This window comes from Pseudorasbora parva, chromosome 14, assembly GCF_024679245.1.
Source record: "Pseudorasbora parva isolate DD20220531a chromosome 14, ASM2467924v1, whole genome shotgun sequence".
Classification (NCBI taxonomy): Eukaryota; Metazoa; Chordata; class Actinopteri; order Cypriniformes; family Gobionidae; genus Pseudorasbora; species Pseudorasbora parva.
The window spans coordinates 24,505,426-24,518,016 of NC_090185.1; the positions used below are offsets into that span (position 1 = coordinate 24,505,426).

The 12,591-nt window shown below is 41.6% G+C and overlaps 1 protein-coding gene across 7 annotated transcripts in view; it reads left to right on the top strand.

Moving 5' to 3' along the window:
- Window positions 1–1,382: 1,382 nt before the first annotated feature.
- Window positions 1,383–12,591, top strand: part of tle2a (TLE family member 2, transcriptional corepressor a) — a 38,840-nt gene continuing 27,631 nt past the window's right edge. For 5 of the 7 annotated variants that reach the window (XM_067415999.1, XM_067415997.1, XM_067415998.1 and 2 more), the window contains exons 1-3: window positions 1,383–1,895; window positions 2,993–3,088; window positions 8,043–8,203. In XM_067415999.1, coding sequence (XP_067272100.1) covers window positions 1,872–1,895; window positions 2,993–3,088; window positions 8,043–8,203 — 281 coding nt within the window. In that variant the 5' untranslated portion in view covers window positions 1,383–1,871. The remainder of the gene's footprint in view (window positions 1,896–2,992; window positions 3,089–8,042; window positions 8,204–12,591) is intronic. The other 2 variants (XM_067416004.1, XM_067416003.1) reach the window with 1 other exon arrangement.

A 12,591-nucleotide genomic window follows, 5' to 3' on the forward strand; every position in this document is an offset into this window, starting at 1 on the left:
CACCAATCAGCGAGCGGTCAGCGTCCCCCACGTGGGGCGCTCCCGGCGCTGATTGGCTACCGCAGCCAGTGTTGATTGTGGCTGGGTCAAACCCCACGTGGAGATTTCATTCAATCATTGTACAGTTAGCTGCACCCTTATTTTTCAATCGAAGTCATGTGCATAAAATTAGACAATGTGAAGAGAACGTGTGAATAGGGGACAGAGACGTGATGCTATATTTAAACCACCATCTCAAAATATAACATTGTGCGGAGGAGATTTTATTAGCCATTTTTATTTTAATCATAATTATCAGCTTAAAACACAACTTGGACTATTTTGCACATAACGTCAATGACGTGATGCACGTGTTTTCAATTATTGTACTGAAATACATAGAAAATCAGCATGCTGCTTGCAGATAATGACTGAATACACATGTATTGAATCTCTAATATGATGAAGTTTTTATATTTCAATATTTATATAAATGTGTAGGTGGTGTAACGGTCGATCATCATCACAAATAACTAGTCTCGTTTTAAAGCTTAACTTCGTGAAAGAAAAATAAATGGTAACATTTTTATTTCTAGAGCATTCAAGCAAACTAAATATTTTTAAGTGACTTTAGTGCTATATATTTTTTATATACAATTATTGTTAAATGAAAAAATTTTGTGTGCTAAATTAGGGTTGTAAGTGCAATATGCAGGTAGCCATTTTATGTATAACAAACACATATGACTTTTCATATAAAAGTGCATGGTTTGATCATTTAATTTAATCATTTAGCAGACACTTTGGATAAGTGTCTGCTAAATGATTAAATATATAATTTCAGAGCCAAAAATGTACTCATATTCATAGATCAAAATATGTTTTACACTACTACACTGTAAAAAAAATAAAATAAAATATTGCTGGTTTAACTAAAAAAAGTTAGTAAGGTTGGCTGCCTTAAAAGTTTAAGTTAATACATTTACAAAAATTTAGTTAATACACATGAAGGAGATTGGTTTAGTCCAAAGAAACTCAATATATCATGTTATCCAAACCACATATAATCTAAGTTGAGTTGACATGAAGAAAAAATGTATCTTGAAAACAATTTTTTGACAGTGTTGACATTTTTGGATAACTTTTCAAAAACGTATGAAACCAACATTAACACAAATATCCGATTTTAACCTTTTAAACACCTCAGACATCATTATTTGCCATTGACCCACATACATAAACAAATACAGCACTGAACAGATCAACCCATGCGTCTTATGGGTTCCTGCTCCCACCGCAGCCTGAAATGAGTGTAACTTGAGAATTTAACTCTTTGCTTCTGGTTACCACAAGCCAAGCCCCTTCTCTCTCGCTCTCCTTTTTTTTTTTGCACGGGGGGGCATGCGTTTCTCTTGAAGAAAACAACTCGCATGTCCCATTGAAAAACAGCTGAGGATCGAAGGGAAGGAGCGGATGAGAAGAGAGAGAGGGAGTAAGAGAGAGAGAGAGAGGCAGACAAAAGAAGCTGCGGCTGCGTAGAGAGTCGCGTCTTGGGAGCACGATAGCTGGCCATCCACTTGGTTTCTTTATTATTTTCATCAGTAAAACACATCAAGGGCGGGGGAGCTCTGAAGGCCGAGCGCGTGCATTCTGATATTTCGAGGTGCGTCGTTTAGAGGGACTCGATACCGGACTGGGCGCATCTTATACCGCGCGATAAAGCAGAACAAAGGGAGTCTTAAGCGAGGAATGCGCGAGCCGAGCCTGGCGCCGCCGAAACAGGGCCAAATGTTATTCTGAGACCCGCGAAAAGGTGCAAACTCTTCTGAAACAACATATAACACAACACCGAGACAGAAGAACCTCAAACCGCAACAACCCCGCTATTCACCATGTTTCCTCAGAATCGACCTCCGGTAAGTTGCCTTACTCTGTAAAATGACCGTCTGCTTGGTGCGCAATGCGCTTTAGTCCATTTCACATAGAGGCTAAAACAAAGTGTGTTTGTACCCTTTGTCTCATCATTTAAGCTCCACGTTCACATGGATTGTGAAACTGTAGTTGGCCGAGTAATGCTGCTCATCATGGTTAGATCAAATCAAACCACACTGAAATAAGCTTTTAAAACAGTCTAAAGGTAGCCAATTCTATAATATCAATGTGCTTAAATGATACCACTTACCCGTTATGTTATTGTTATAACCCCCTCGCAGAGATATCTGTATTTCTGACATTTCATCTACTGTAAGTTTCAGCTACTGTAATTTCAAGAGTGCCACAGTACACTGCTTATCATCTTTCATATACATTTCAGTTCTGCACAAACCTCCAATGTTGACCAGCCTTGGCAGGTCTTTTTAGTAAACATTTTTTCTTATATGCTCATTTAGCATCGTTTCCCCCACCCATAAGTCTCAAAGCTAGTTTGGGAACTAGTATTAGTTATGGATATATCAGCTAGGCTGATAAATCTGTCAGCGCTTGGCCATTGGGATGTTAATCAGCCGGTTGTGTGGCTTGGCCGATTATTAGATGCGTTAGATATCCCTTGTGTCAGAAAAGTTTGTTTGGTTGCAGTGCACATTAAAATGTCTCAAATTTAAAATGTGTATTAGTCTTATCATATATATTGAGTGTTATTTGCTTGGTCACCATGCTCTCTAGTTGGCGTATTGGCATTATTGACTGTTGAAAAGCTCCTGGTCGACCACTATTTAATAAATGTCAGTTATTATTGAATACACTGGACTGATTGAATCAAACTACGTGTTAAAATCCTTCCTGAGATTTTTCTACAGTCACCATACACCCCTCCCCCAGCACCCCCAACCATTCCTAAGAATGCTTTGACATTCATTTCCTAAGGGATGGAAATTAGATTCCACTGGGGTGTGCAATTTCGTGATCTGAAGGAGATGCATGGTACATAGGTGAAGTATTTAGGTTTTCCACCCCTTTTAGTTGTTGCTCTGCAGTGACCAGGTTGCTCTGTTCTTTTCTTATTTCTCTTTAGAATGAAAGATTGGTCCAACCTGTTTTTCCAGGGCACCCAGCTACTTCTGAACATGGCCTCTTTCCGCTCATCTTCAACAGCCTAAAACATGAAAAGGTGGTTGGGATGTAATACATCTGTTTTGTCGTTTTATTAAGAAAAAGCCATGTTCCTCCGTCCAAATCATAGTTTTAAGATTCTAGACCATCTGTAAGTATATATGCATATAAAATAATTAAACCTTAAGGGAGATTTGCTTTGGCACAGGCATTTAATTTAGTCAATTATGAGGGGATATATCTTGATGAAATTGGAATAAGATTAAATAAATAAAGCGGTTGAAACAGACAGAACCAACCCACACATTCCTCAACGTGTGAAAAAAGGTTAATGCATACAAAAATTACCATCTTGTTCAAAACAAGTATTTTAATACAAAACCGTTTGTTTGATGAAACAATGGTTTAGTTAAGAAAAATCTCTCATTTCCCCTCTTAACCAAGACATCAATTTTCATGCTAATTAGTCAGTCCATCAGTTTTTAAAAGTGCTTTCAACACTGAATGAGAGAGTAAGTGGTTGTTGTACATAGTTTAACTTTAGGCTAATAGGGAGAGTCATATATTTTAAGGGATTAAATACGGCTTTTGTATTGAGGTAAAAGATAATTATTTGCACCTGTTTTTATATCGCTGTTTGACTAAACTACAAACTGGGTTGTTTATAGATGAGACTGCAAATTTTATCATTAGCAACTTCTTTTTACTATTACATTGCATATCATTTGACTACCACTTATTTCCCAGTTTGAAACAGTGGGCAATTCCTATATATATTGCCTATTGACACCTGCTGATTGGTTCTAATTCTGTCTTCTGGAGGGATCTGCTCCAGCCAAGATGTTTCCAACAGAGGTCCACCGCTATCCTTCCTATGTGAGGTATCTCAGTATTCCTCCCTGACGGTGATCCCTCCAGCCTTCTGTTTCCAGAGAAATCCAAGAGAAATAAGGGCATGGCCCATTCCGGCCATGGCACATGCCTTGGCACCCTCAGCCATGAAGTGAAGCATTTTGGGCAAGGTTTGCACAAGTCATTGGAAGAAAGTGTGGAATTCCTTAAAAGCGAAAGAACAAACAGGCTGCGGGTTACCTCATAAAGGAAGCACCTACAGCAATTACCACAGCTGACAAGCCAACGTCGCGGCGCTGCTAATGTATCCTGACAGCGGGGAAATTTGAATAACGAGCTTGCGGAGAGGGTAGAGAAAAGATGTGTGATGTTAATGAAACAGGTGCCTGGCACCATACTACACCCCACGTCCCCTCCCCCGTCTAAGTAAGGGATTACTGGGGCATTCCTTAAAGCTCCATGCTGCCGTAGAGTACGGAATCAATGAAACAAGGCCGCGCCTAGGTCAGATTCCCGGGGAGGTTCTTTAAAATGCAAATGCCTGGCAGTTGTTGACACTGTAGTCGAAAGATTTCATATACAATGCCTGAACTTCAAACGTTACTGCAGAAAGCATCGTCTGGCTGCTTGGATTTGTGTGTACACCTAAAAAGAGGTTCTTCTTCAAATGATTTATATGCAAGAAAGTCCATTCCAATTATTTTTAGCCTATCTCCACCCCATTTCCTAGGGTGGATGTTTGTGAACACTTTTTAAAAAAAGGAAAAACATGATAGAATTAAGGTGTGTTTCCACTGCGGGAACTTTGCCCAGGAAAGTTGGGGGTGGGGGGATGTTATTCGATTTGTTTCGACTGCAGGGACCAGGGTCTAAATTAAGTTCTGGGTAAAAATTTCACCCTCAGAAAGTCCCTGCTTGCAAGATAGTACTGTTTCAAAGTTCAGGAATTTTTGGGTGGTGAGACTTGAGTACTGCATAGGCTGAGTGGCAGCATTTCGGGGTCCACGGAGCATTTTTATTCCAACCACCATTTTTTTGTATTGTACTGCAAGTATTGCGGTGCGTGCAGTAAGAATTGTTTGCTATTTTAATCAACAGAGTTTAAAAAATATGACGGATGGACGGACAATGAGGTTTAGGCATTATTAAGCTTAAATGCGGAGGACAAAATCCAGTGGGAACTGGAAAGTCAAGCGTCCAACGTCACTGGGTACTAATCTTCAGGGTACTTTAGACCGAGATGGAAATGCAACAGGCCTGGTGAAAAAAAGTTCCTGGTATCAATTGTTCCGGATAATTTAGGTATAAACGTGGTTTAAGTGGGGTTGCTGGTTCTCAGAGGCTTCACTTGGGGAAGCTACCATGACAAGACACGTAAAGATAATATACAACTGTTTTTAAAGCACAGTTATAATTTACATTATGATCTTGAAGAGTTTGGAGAATTCCTAATTGGGCTCTCTAACTATTCTGTGGGAATGGAAACGGCAAGCACGTGGTCTGTTCTTTCCAAGTGATTTGTGTGTGAAAAGAGAAACAGCTTTATCAAAGGTTAGGCAACCGTGTTGACAGGTTTTGCGATGTCGGTCATCATGGCCGGCCGCAGCATTTCACAGGCTGTGTAGCAATTCTCAGATGTAGGCCATGTGGGAGTCTTGTAGGTCCCTCAGCCAGACCTCTGACAGAAAGAAAGAAGCTGTGGTTTGGACAGCTCAGTGGACACAGAAGCAGCAGTTCTCTCTCTGTGTATATGATTGTTTGTAGTGTTTAGCAGTCTCTTTAGTCTTCTACCATTTGGTGTCTTAGTAAGTGGGTGGGTAGGGGGATTTGGAGATCATTATGGGTTGATGCAACACATCAACACACAATGTAATTAGAGGAAAAGATATGAAAACATTGCATGCACACTAACACTTTCCAAGACTCATTGTTGAGTGTGTGTTTACCACTAAGTGTGGTAAAGAAATGGATTTGGACATGCCTATAATATACACTGGGCTTTTCATAGTATCTAGTCATCTCAAGCTATAATTTCCAGCAGACTCCCAACTTTATCCTAAGCTATTCCTTTCTAAGGATCTCTTGGGAGCGTTGTGATTCTTCCCTATTTAAAATCCAAAAAAGAGAGAATTTAGCCTTGATTGAAGTCATTACTGCCTCAAGATACCTTTTTCTAGTGTGACCTGTCAGCATGGCATAAGAGATTTAATTAGTTTTGCCATAATACAGATTACTGTGGCCATGACTCTCGCTAGACGAGTGGCCCACAATGCTGATTATGTCCTGCCAAGACCAAGCCAGGTTAAAACCTTGTTGTGAAACTGTCAAGGTCAAGTGAGCCATTTATTTTGACAACCACCAAGTAAAGTTGCACAGAGTATTTGCAAGGCAATTTAGCCTGAGAAGCAGGTTATTAGAGCATTGAATCAAAATGGCTGCCATATTGCGACTGGACACATAAAGAACCACAATAATGGCCTCTGAGAGGTAGCAACAATCTGGTTTCGCAAACCTGAATGTCTAATTAATGAACATTCAGTCTCCAAGTCTCCTTGTGACTGGCTCTTTGGTCTCAGCCTTTTAGCAAAGTCCTGCTTTCTTTGTCGTTCTTTTTTTTCTCTTCCGGAAGTCTCTTTGCACCTGTACGCAAAATTCAATAAAAAGAGGTGAATATCAGAGTGAGAGGCTGGGTGGGGTAGAGAGAGGAGATAAAGAGGAAGAAGGGAATAGAGCCAAGTGTCATTCCCCCTTCTTCCCGCCTCCCCCTGTCAAATGGCCTTCCTCTTGTTCTCCAGACTCTTTTCTTTGGCCTGTGAGAAGTAATTGTAGTGTGTGTGTGTGTGTGCTCCCTGCTAGGCCGGAGCTGTGAGAGCCCGGGGATCTGGACAGCAGATTGAAATGCAGGGCTGGAGAGAGGAGCTCGTTAGAGAGACTAACAATGCGCCGTGTCTCCCATGAGCCGAAGGCCGAGTAGCTCCATTCTCCCTGTGTTGTTCGGTCCAACCCCCCCTCAAACATTCCCCCCTAGTACTCCAAGCCCTGACACAGGGTGACCCCTTTTACCCACAGACACCCTCCACCCCCGTTTGATATTTGCAGCTACATCTGTCCCCATCCCTCCAAGACAAGCTTTAAGCTTAAACTGTCCATGCACTGTTTTCATTTTCTCAGTAATTCTTGGCTAGGTCAAGGCTGTTCCTGTGTTAATGCAGGTCACACATGCTCATAACACCCCATGATACTTTGCCAATGGTTAGCCGCTCAAGTGTTTGGCAGTAAATGTGACTACCGTCAAAAACGTGCTCCATGTTAATTGAAGTAATGGGGCTTTATGCACTTTCACATTTGATCAAACACGTCTCTTTTGGCAGTTTTTCCCTCTTTTAACTCATTAGAAGAAGAGATTCCCATGAGAAGTGCGAGAACCCCTGTGACGCGCAGTCGCAAGCTCGAGGACCTTCGTCAGCAGAGGTGCTGGAAGACAGATAGATGGATAGACAGGCCTTACTGTACGGCACATAGGCTTTTGTCTGCCTGTCTGTCTGCATTACCCTGAGGCCAAGCTCCTAATTGCTGGAGCCAGCGGAATTCAGTTAGCTTGGTGGGGTCCCATCCTGATGGAGTCCTCTTTCTTGCACCCTCTTCTAATCCATGCTTAATTTTAAACAAATGTCTTAATTCTAGCAGTGAGCACAGTCCCCACCCCAGTCCCACATCCCAGAACACAACCACTGTGATATAGACACACATCGGTCTGTAATGCTTTATCCTTTTACAATGGAGCCTATGTCATGGAACTACCCCAACCCCCATCCTCTCTCTTTCTTTCATTGCTTTATCTCTCATTCTGGGGAGCTTGTCTTTCATCAGTGTCCTTCATTTCTGCCTTGTGCACGTCACTCTTTCTTGCTCGCAGACCTCTATGCAGTGAGTTTCTCAAATCATATTTGCACTGACTGAATCTCATCAGTTCTCTGAATCGTCTGTTTTTTCGAGGAATGCAAAATACCACTCTTTTAGCCGGGTTTCATTACAAGCGTTGAAAGGATTATGCGTTAGGGCAGAGTATTTTGCAGTTGCCAAAAATGAGCTTTTAAGTATACTTTATTTTTAAAAACAGCTTTTCATCCATGTTAACCCTACTTCCTCCCTCCCCTTAGGCACCTTTGCAACCACCCCCTGGGTCCTCGGCTTCAGCTGCAGCAGCAGCAGCCGCAGTTGCTGCAGCATCAGGGTCATCCCAACCTCTGAAACTCACTTACCCTGAGACCTTGGACCGCATAAAGGAGGAGTTCCAGTTCCTGCAGACACAGTATCACAGGTACCCAACCCTGGCTAATACATACATTCGCTAAGTTCTAAGGTGTTCAATGTCAATGTTATCGAAAATCATTTTTCCCAAGCTTGTAATGTAGCCAACCCATGGGAGAATGCATCAGGAATTCTGCAAAGACAATGTAATTGTAGGAAGAAGGCTATGAAGAAAGGTTAAAATGGCAGTGGTTAAGCGGCCAGGTTGTTTTTGGAACATGGTAGCTGCTTGACAAAGATGATTGTCTTTTGGCCATCCATCTAAACAACCTTCTATACGAGGGGGTGTCCAATCCCCCTGAACGGTTTTCTTGCAGAGTATAGTTCCGTCCATTGTTAAATGCACCTGTAACGGCTAATCAAGATCTTCCGGATTACTAAAAAATTCCAGGGAGGTTAGAGCTTAACTCTGCAAAAAGGTGCCCCTCCAAGAGCAAGATCGGACACTCCTGTTCAACACCAGCTAATCACTAGCTTGGAACAGCCAGACAACATGCAACTTAGCTACCATCAAAATGAAGTTTTAGCTGGAATTTTGAACAAGTAGGGCTTTGGATTTTGTTTGTTTTCAAAAGAAATCCCTTGCTGTAGCTTCTAAAAGGGGAAGGCCCACAGCTTCCTCATAAAACACACATGCACCTTTAGTTCTGTGGGTTTGTTTTCTGTGCACTCTGAGGCTCAGGAATGTGGCCAGACCAGGCATGACCCGTGTGTGATTTCTAGTAGGTGCTGGCATCCTCTCCGGTACTGTAGTCCATGCCCCTCTGCACACTCCCACACCCCTCCTTATTACTGGCAAACCTTCACACGGCTAAAGCTTTGATTCCTCATGCCAGAATCGGCAAATCCACCCAGTCCCCACATTCCTATTGTTAGGTCTCTTCTGTTCCTGCCTTCAGAGTTCAGTCAAATAAGCTCTAAAATCCTCTGTACAAACAGAGTTCAGCCCTTCTGATGGCTGCTGGTTTTACACGTATACCAGCCTGGATATTTATGGCTGTGTTTGCTCAGTCTTTCCCAGAAGTTAACAGCTAAGCAGTTATTTTGTGCACCTTTCTAAATGAATGGATAACACCACTCTCATGTGGCTCTGTATTGGTTTCCCAATCAGATTTTAAGAGTTGTTCATCTGCTTTTGGTTTTCGCAGTTAGCTGGTGCTTGAATATCTAATGACTCTTGTCTCAAGCCTGATGCAGAAGGCCAAACAGCTGCACACTTATCAAATTAGAGCGGGAGACATTTCTTGGTTTTAATTGTTGGGTGTTTATTATCAGTAGAGCATTTCAACACAAGTTGAATACTTTGCTCAAGGAATAATGAAGTACATTTGTGTTTCATGACAATCAGTACTGTATGCAAATACTTGTCGCATGATTTATGAAAGTTATGCTGTGGGAGTTTGTAATTCTGCATTATAGTTTTAATTTTCACTATGATTTGGGTCCAAATGAAATGGACAATGTGGGTAATTTTCTCCAGCTAGCTTTTCTAGCCAGTGCACAATATAAAGAGCAAAAGGTTATGGATGGGTTTGGTGTGCAATTAATGCTATCATTTCATATTAATGTGAGAGTCACAGCGAGTGATGGGAAATGGAGATTGGATGAACAAGACTGACACCTCATAATTTGGCGAGTAGAGTAGAATTTTCTGATGAGCTTTATCACTATTTTTTATCAGTGGTGCACAAAATAGGTGAATACTACACCGCAGAGTCAAGACCTGCAATTATGATCCATACATACCATGTCACGTGTCCCCAACTGAAAGTCTGGGCTTTGAGAAAATCCAGAGTTTCCCCACTGATATTTACAGCCAGTATTGTTAACTTATGCTTATCTCGTAAATACCATCATTCTAACATGACGAAGGCAGCATTATAATTTGAATGTCAAACATTCTGCTAAATTTCATACTGGCACTGTAATTAGCCCCTGAATGGCACTTCATGAAGCATTACAATGTGAAGTCTAAAATCGCAGGCCTCCTTTAGGTCAGGCAACCAGATTAGCCTTCCCATGGTGTTTCAGATGCGGCATTTCCCATAAGCATTCTCCTGCCACTGAGCTGGTCCCGCTCCAGGTAGAACGTGGCAGGCACACACGGGACGCGCCAGACAGGCACAGACAGCTCTTGGCTATAAGTGGCGTGGCTTAGATTTTAATTTTAGTTCTCGTAATTTGTGTCTGGAGGCTGATTGGTGTTGGATTAAAGGACAGGAAAGAGTCAGAGCTAAAGAGATTTGGCAAGATGAGCTGGAGAGAGGTGTGTATGTGTGTGGGCGCTGGTCTATGTGAGAAACACACTTAGGCCGAGGTCAGGTTACAGCGCAAGGTCCGGCAGGAAATGTGAACTGGGCAGGAACTGCATAACAAAGAGAGCTGCTCCATACGGTGTAACCATGCTGTGTAGCTTGCAGCAATGCACATGTTTTGCGTATGTCTCTTCATGTTGGTGATTGTGTGCTTGGGTTTGGGTGTTTTTTGTGTGGAAGGCCTCTAATCAGCAGACAGGAGGGCTTTAGACCGGAGGTTCTCATTACTGTAGTTTTTGCTTTGCCCAGCCCTTTTCCGAACATAGCAGCTCACCTACCTTGCTAATATGTCCTCTGGGTTTGCAATGGCTCAGACATGAAGACAACCAACCAACCCACAGACAGCCACCCGCACCGAAACAGATTTGCGCTGATACCCATGGTACCTTCTTTGTGCCTGGACTTTTTAGTGGATTTTAGGCATCTTTATGATGAAGTCTGGGGTTTGTGGTTTAGGCCTGCTTTGCTGGATACATCTGTATGTGTGTGGCCCGGCATTCCCCCATTGAGCACGTGTGTATTTAAGTGCATGTGTTTGTGGTGGGTGGTTTGTTTGGCAATTGCGCTTTAATGTTGGTGTGTGTCTGACAATGTATTTCATCAGGAATGTTTGCCGTATGGTTGTATCAATGGAGATTTTTAGTTTTTTTGCCATGGGGAATAACATGGGCACATATACCTTAGGGTCAGGCTATTAAAATAAATAAATAAATAAATAAATAAATACATACATACATATACATTGTATGTATGGTATGTATGTATGTATGTATGTATGTGCTGTCAAAATTAGCGCGTTAACCCATGCGATTAATTATTCAGTTTAACGCGGTAAAAATATTCAATGCAAATAACGCAGCATCCATTTTATCTCTCTGGCTATTTAGCGTTTCATACACATGTGAGTGACGGCAGCCGTTAATGTGGTCTGTCATCAAAGTTAAAGGACAACTCCAGTGAAAAATGACCCTAGGGGTCAGATGGTTACCAGTAGATCGTTCTCTGGGATGCGTTTTCACGAAATTGAATGTAAAGTGTTTTATATCTAAAAACAGATTAGCTTATAACGCTTGTGTATGGGGCATAGGGTAAGTGAAATTGAATTGCTAGTTAATATCACTAACAAAAGACAGTACATTACGCGTTTACAGACAGTTCAATTTCTGTATATTGATTATATATGAAGGCCACAGGTAAATGACATTTATTATGTGTGTGAAATTATTACAATATAAAAAAACTAAAAAAATTGTACATTTTTTATCGATTAACAGCACTATGATATAATATATAACGCACTATAATATAGTGTGTATAAGTGTAACAGAGGTGAGAGCTTTGCAGGTAAACCTCACTCCCATGATCTCAAGAGGCGCTCTAGCGGCTGACGCTTGACGTTGCAGTCTTTATCCTCCTTGTTAGAGCACCCACCTCCCACGCCAGAGACCTGGGTTCGAGGCCCGCATAGAGTGGTGTAGGACCTGAGGGCTAACATATACACAACTGTACTGTTACATGATTAACATTAATCAGCACTATTCTCTTCATTATTTTGCTCCTTGTTGGCCTGAAGAAGATAACTAACCATTAGCACCCTCTGTGGTAATATTGAGAATGCAACATGTTGCTTTATGAATATGCAATGTCTGAACACGACAAAGCATAATATGCATTTGTCTTCATGCTCAAAAGCACATTTCAGGCTTCAAAGAGTGTCTAAGTTTGTGTGTGCCGCAAATGCGAATTTTCCACAAAGTCAAACCCTTCATCAATCCTCTCTCAGGCAGTAATGGGGTTTAATTTAGCTCTGAACTGGACTATTTCACTAACTAATCACTATGTGTGCGTGCACTTTAAGCAGAGAGATGAAAAAGCACTATGAGAATACAGAAGACACAAGGGCTTTTACTAATGAGGCACAGGCATGGCAAATGAGGATGAGATCTGTGAGGAAGTGTCCTCACTTTCTCTAATTGGACTGATACTCCTCACGTCAGCCTGAATATTTGCTTTTTCACTCCAACTTCTCATTCAGATGCTTCACTTTGAGTCATCATTATAAATTCACTCTGTTGTGGTGTGC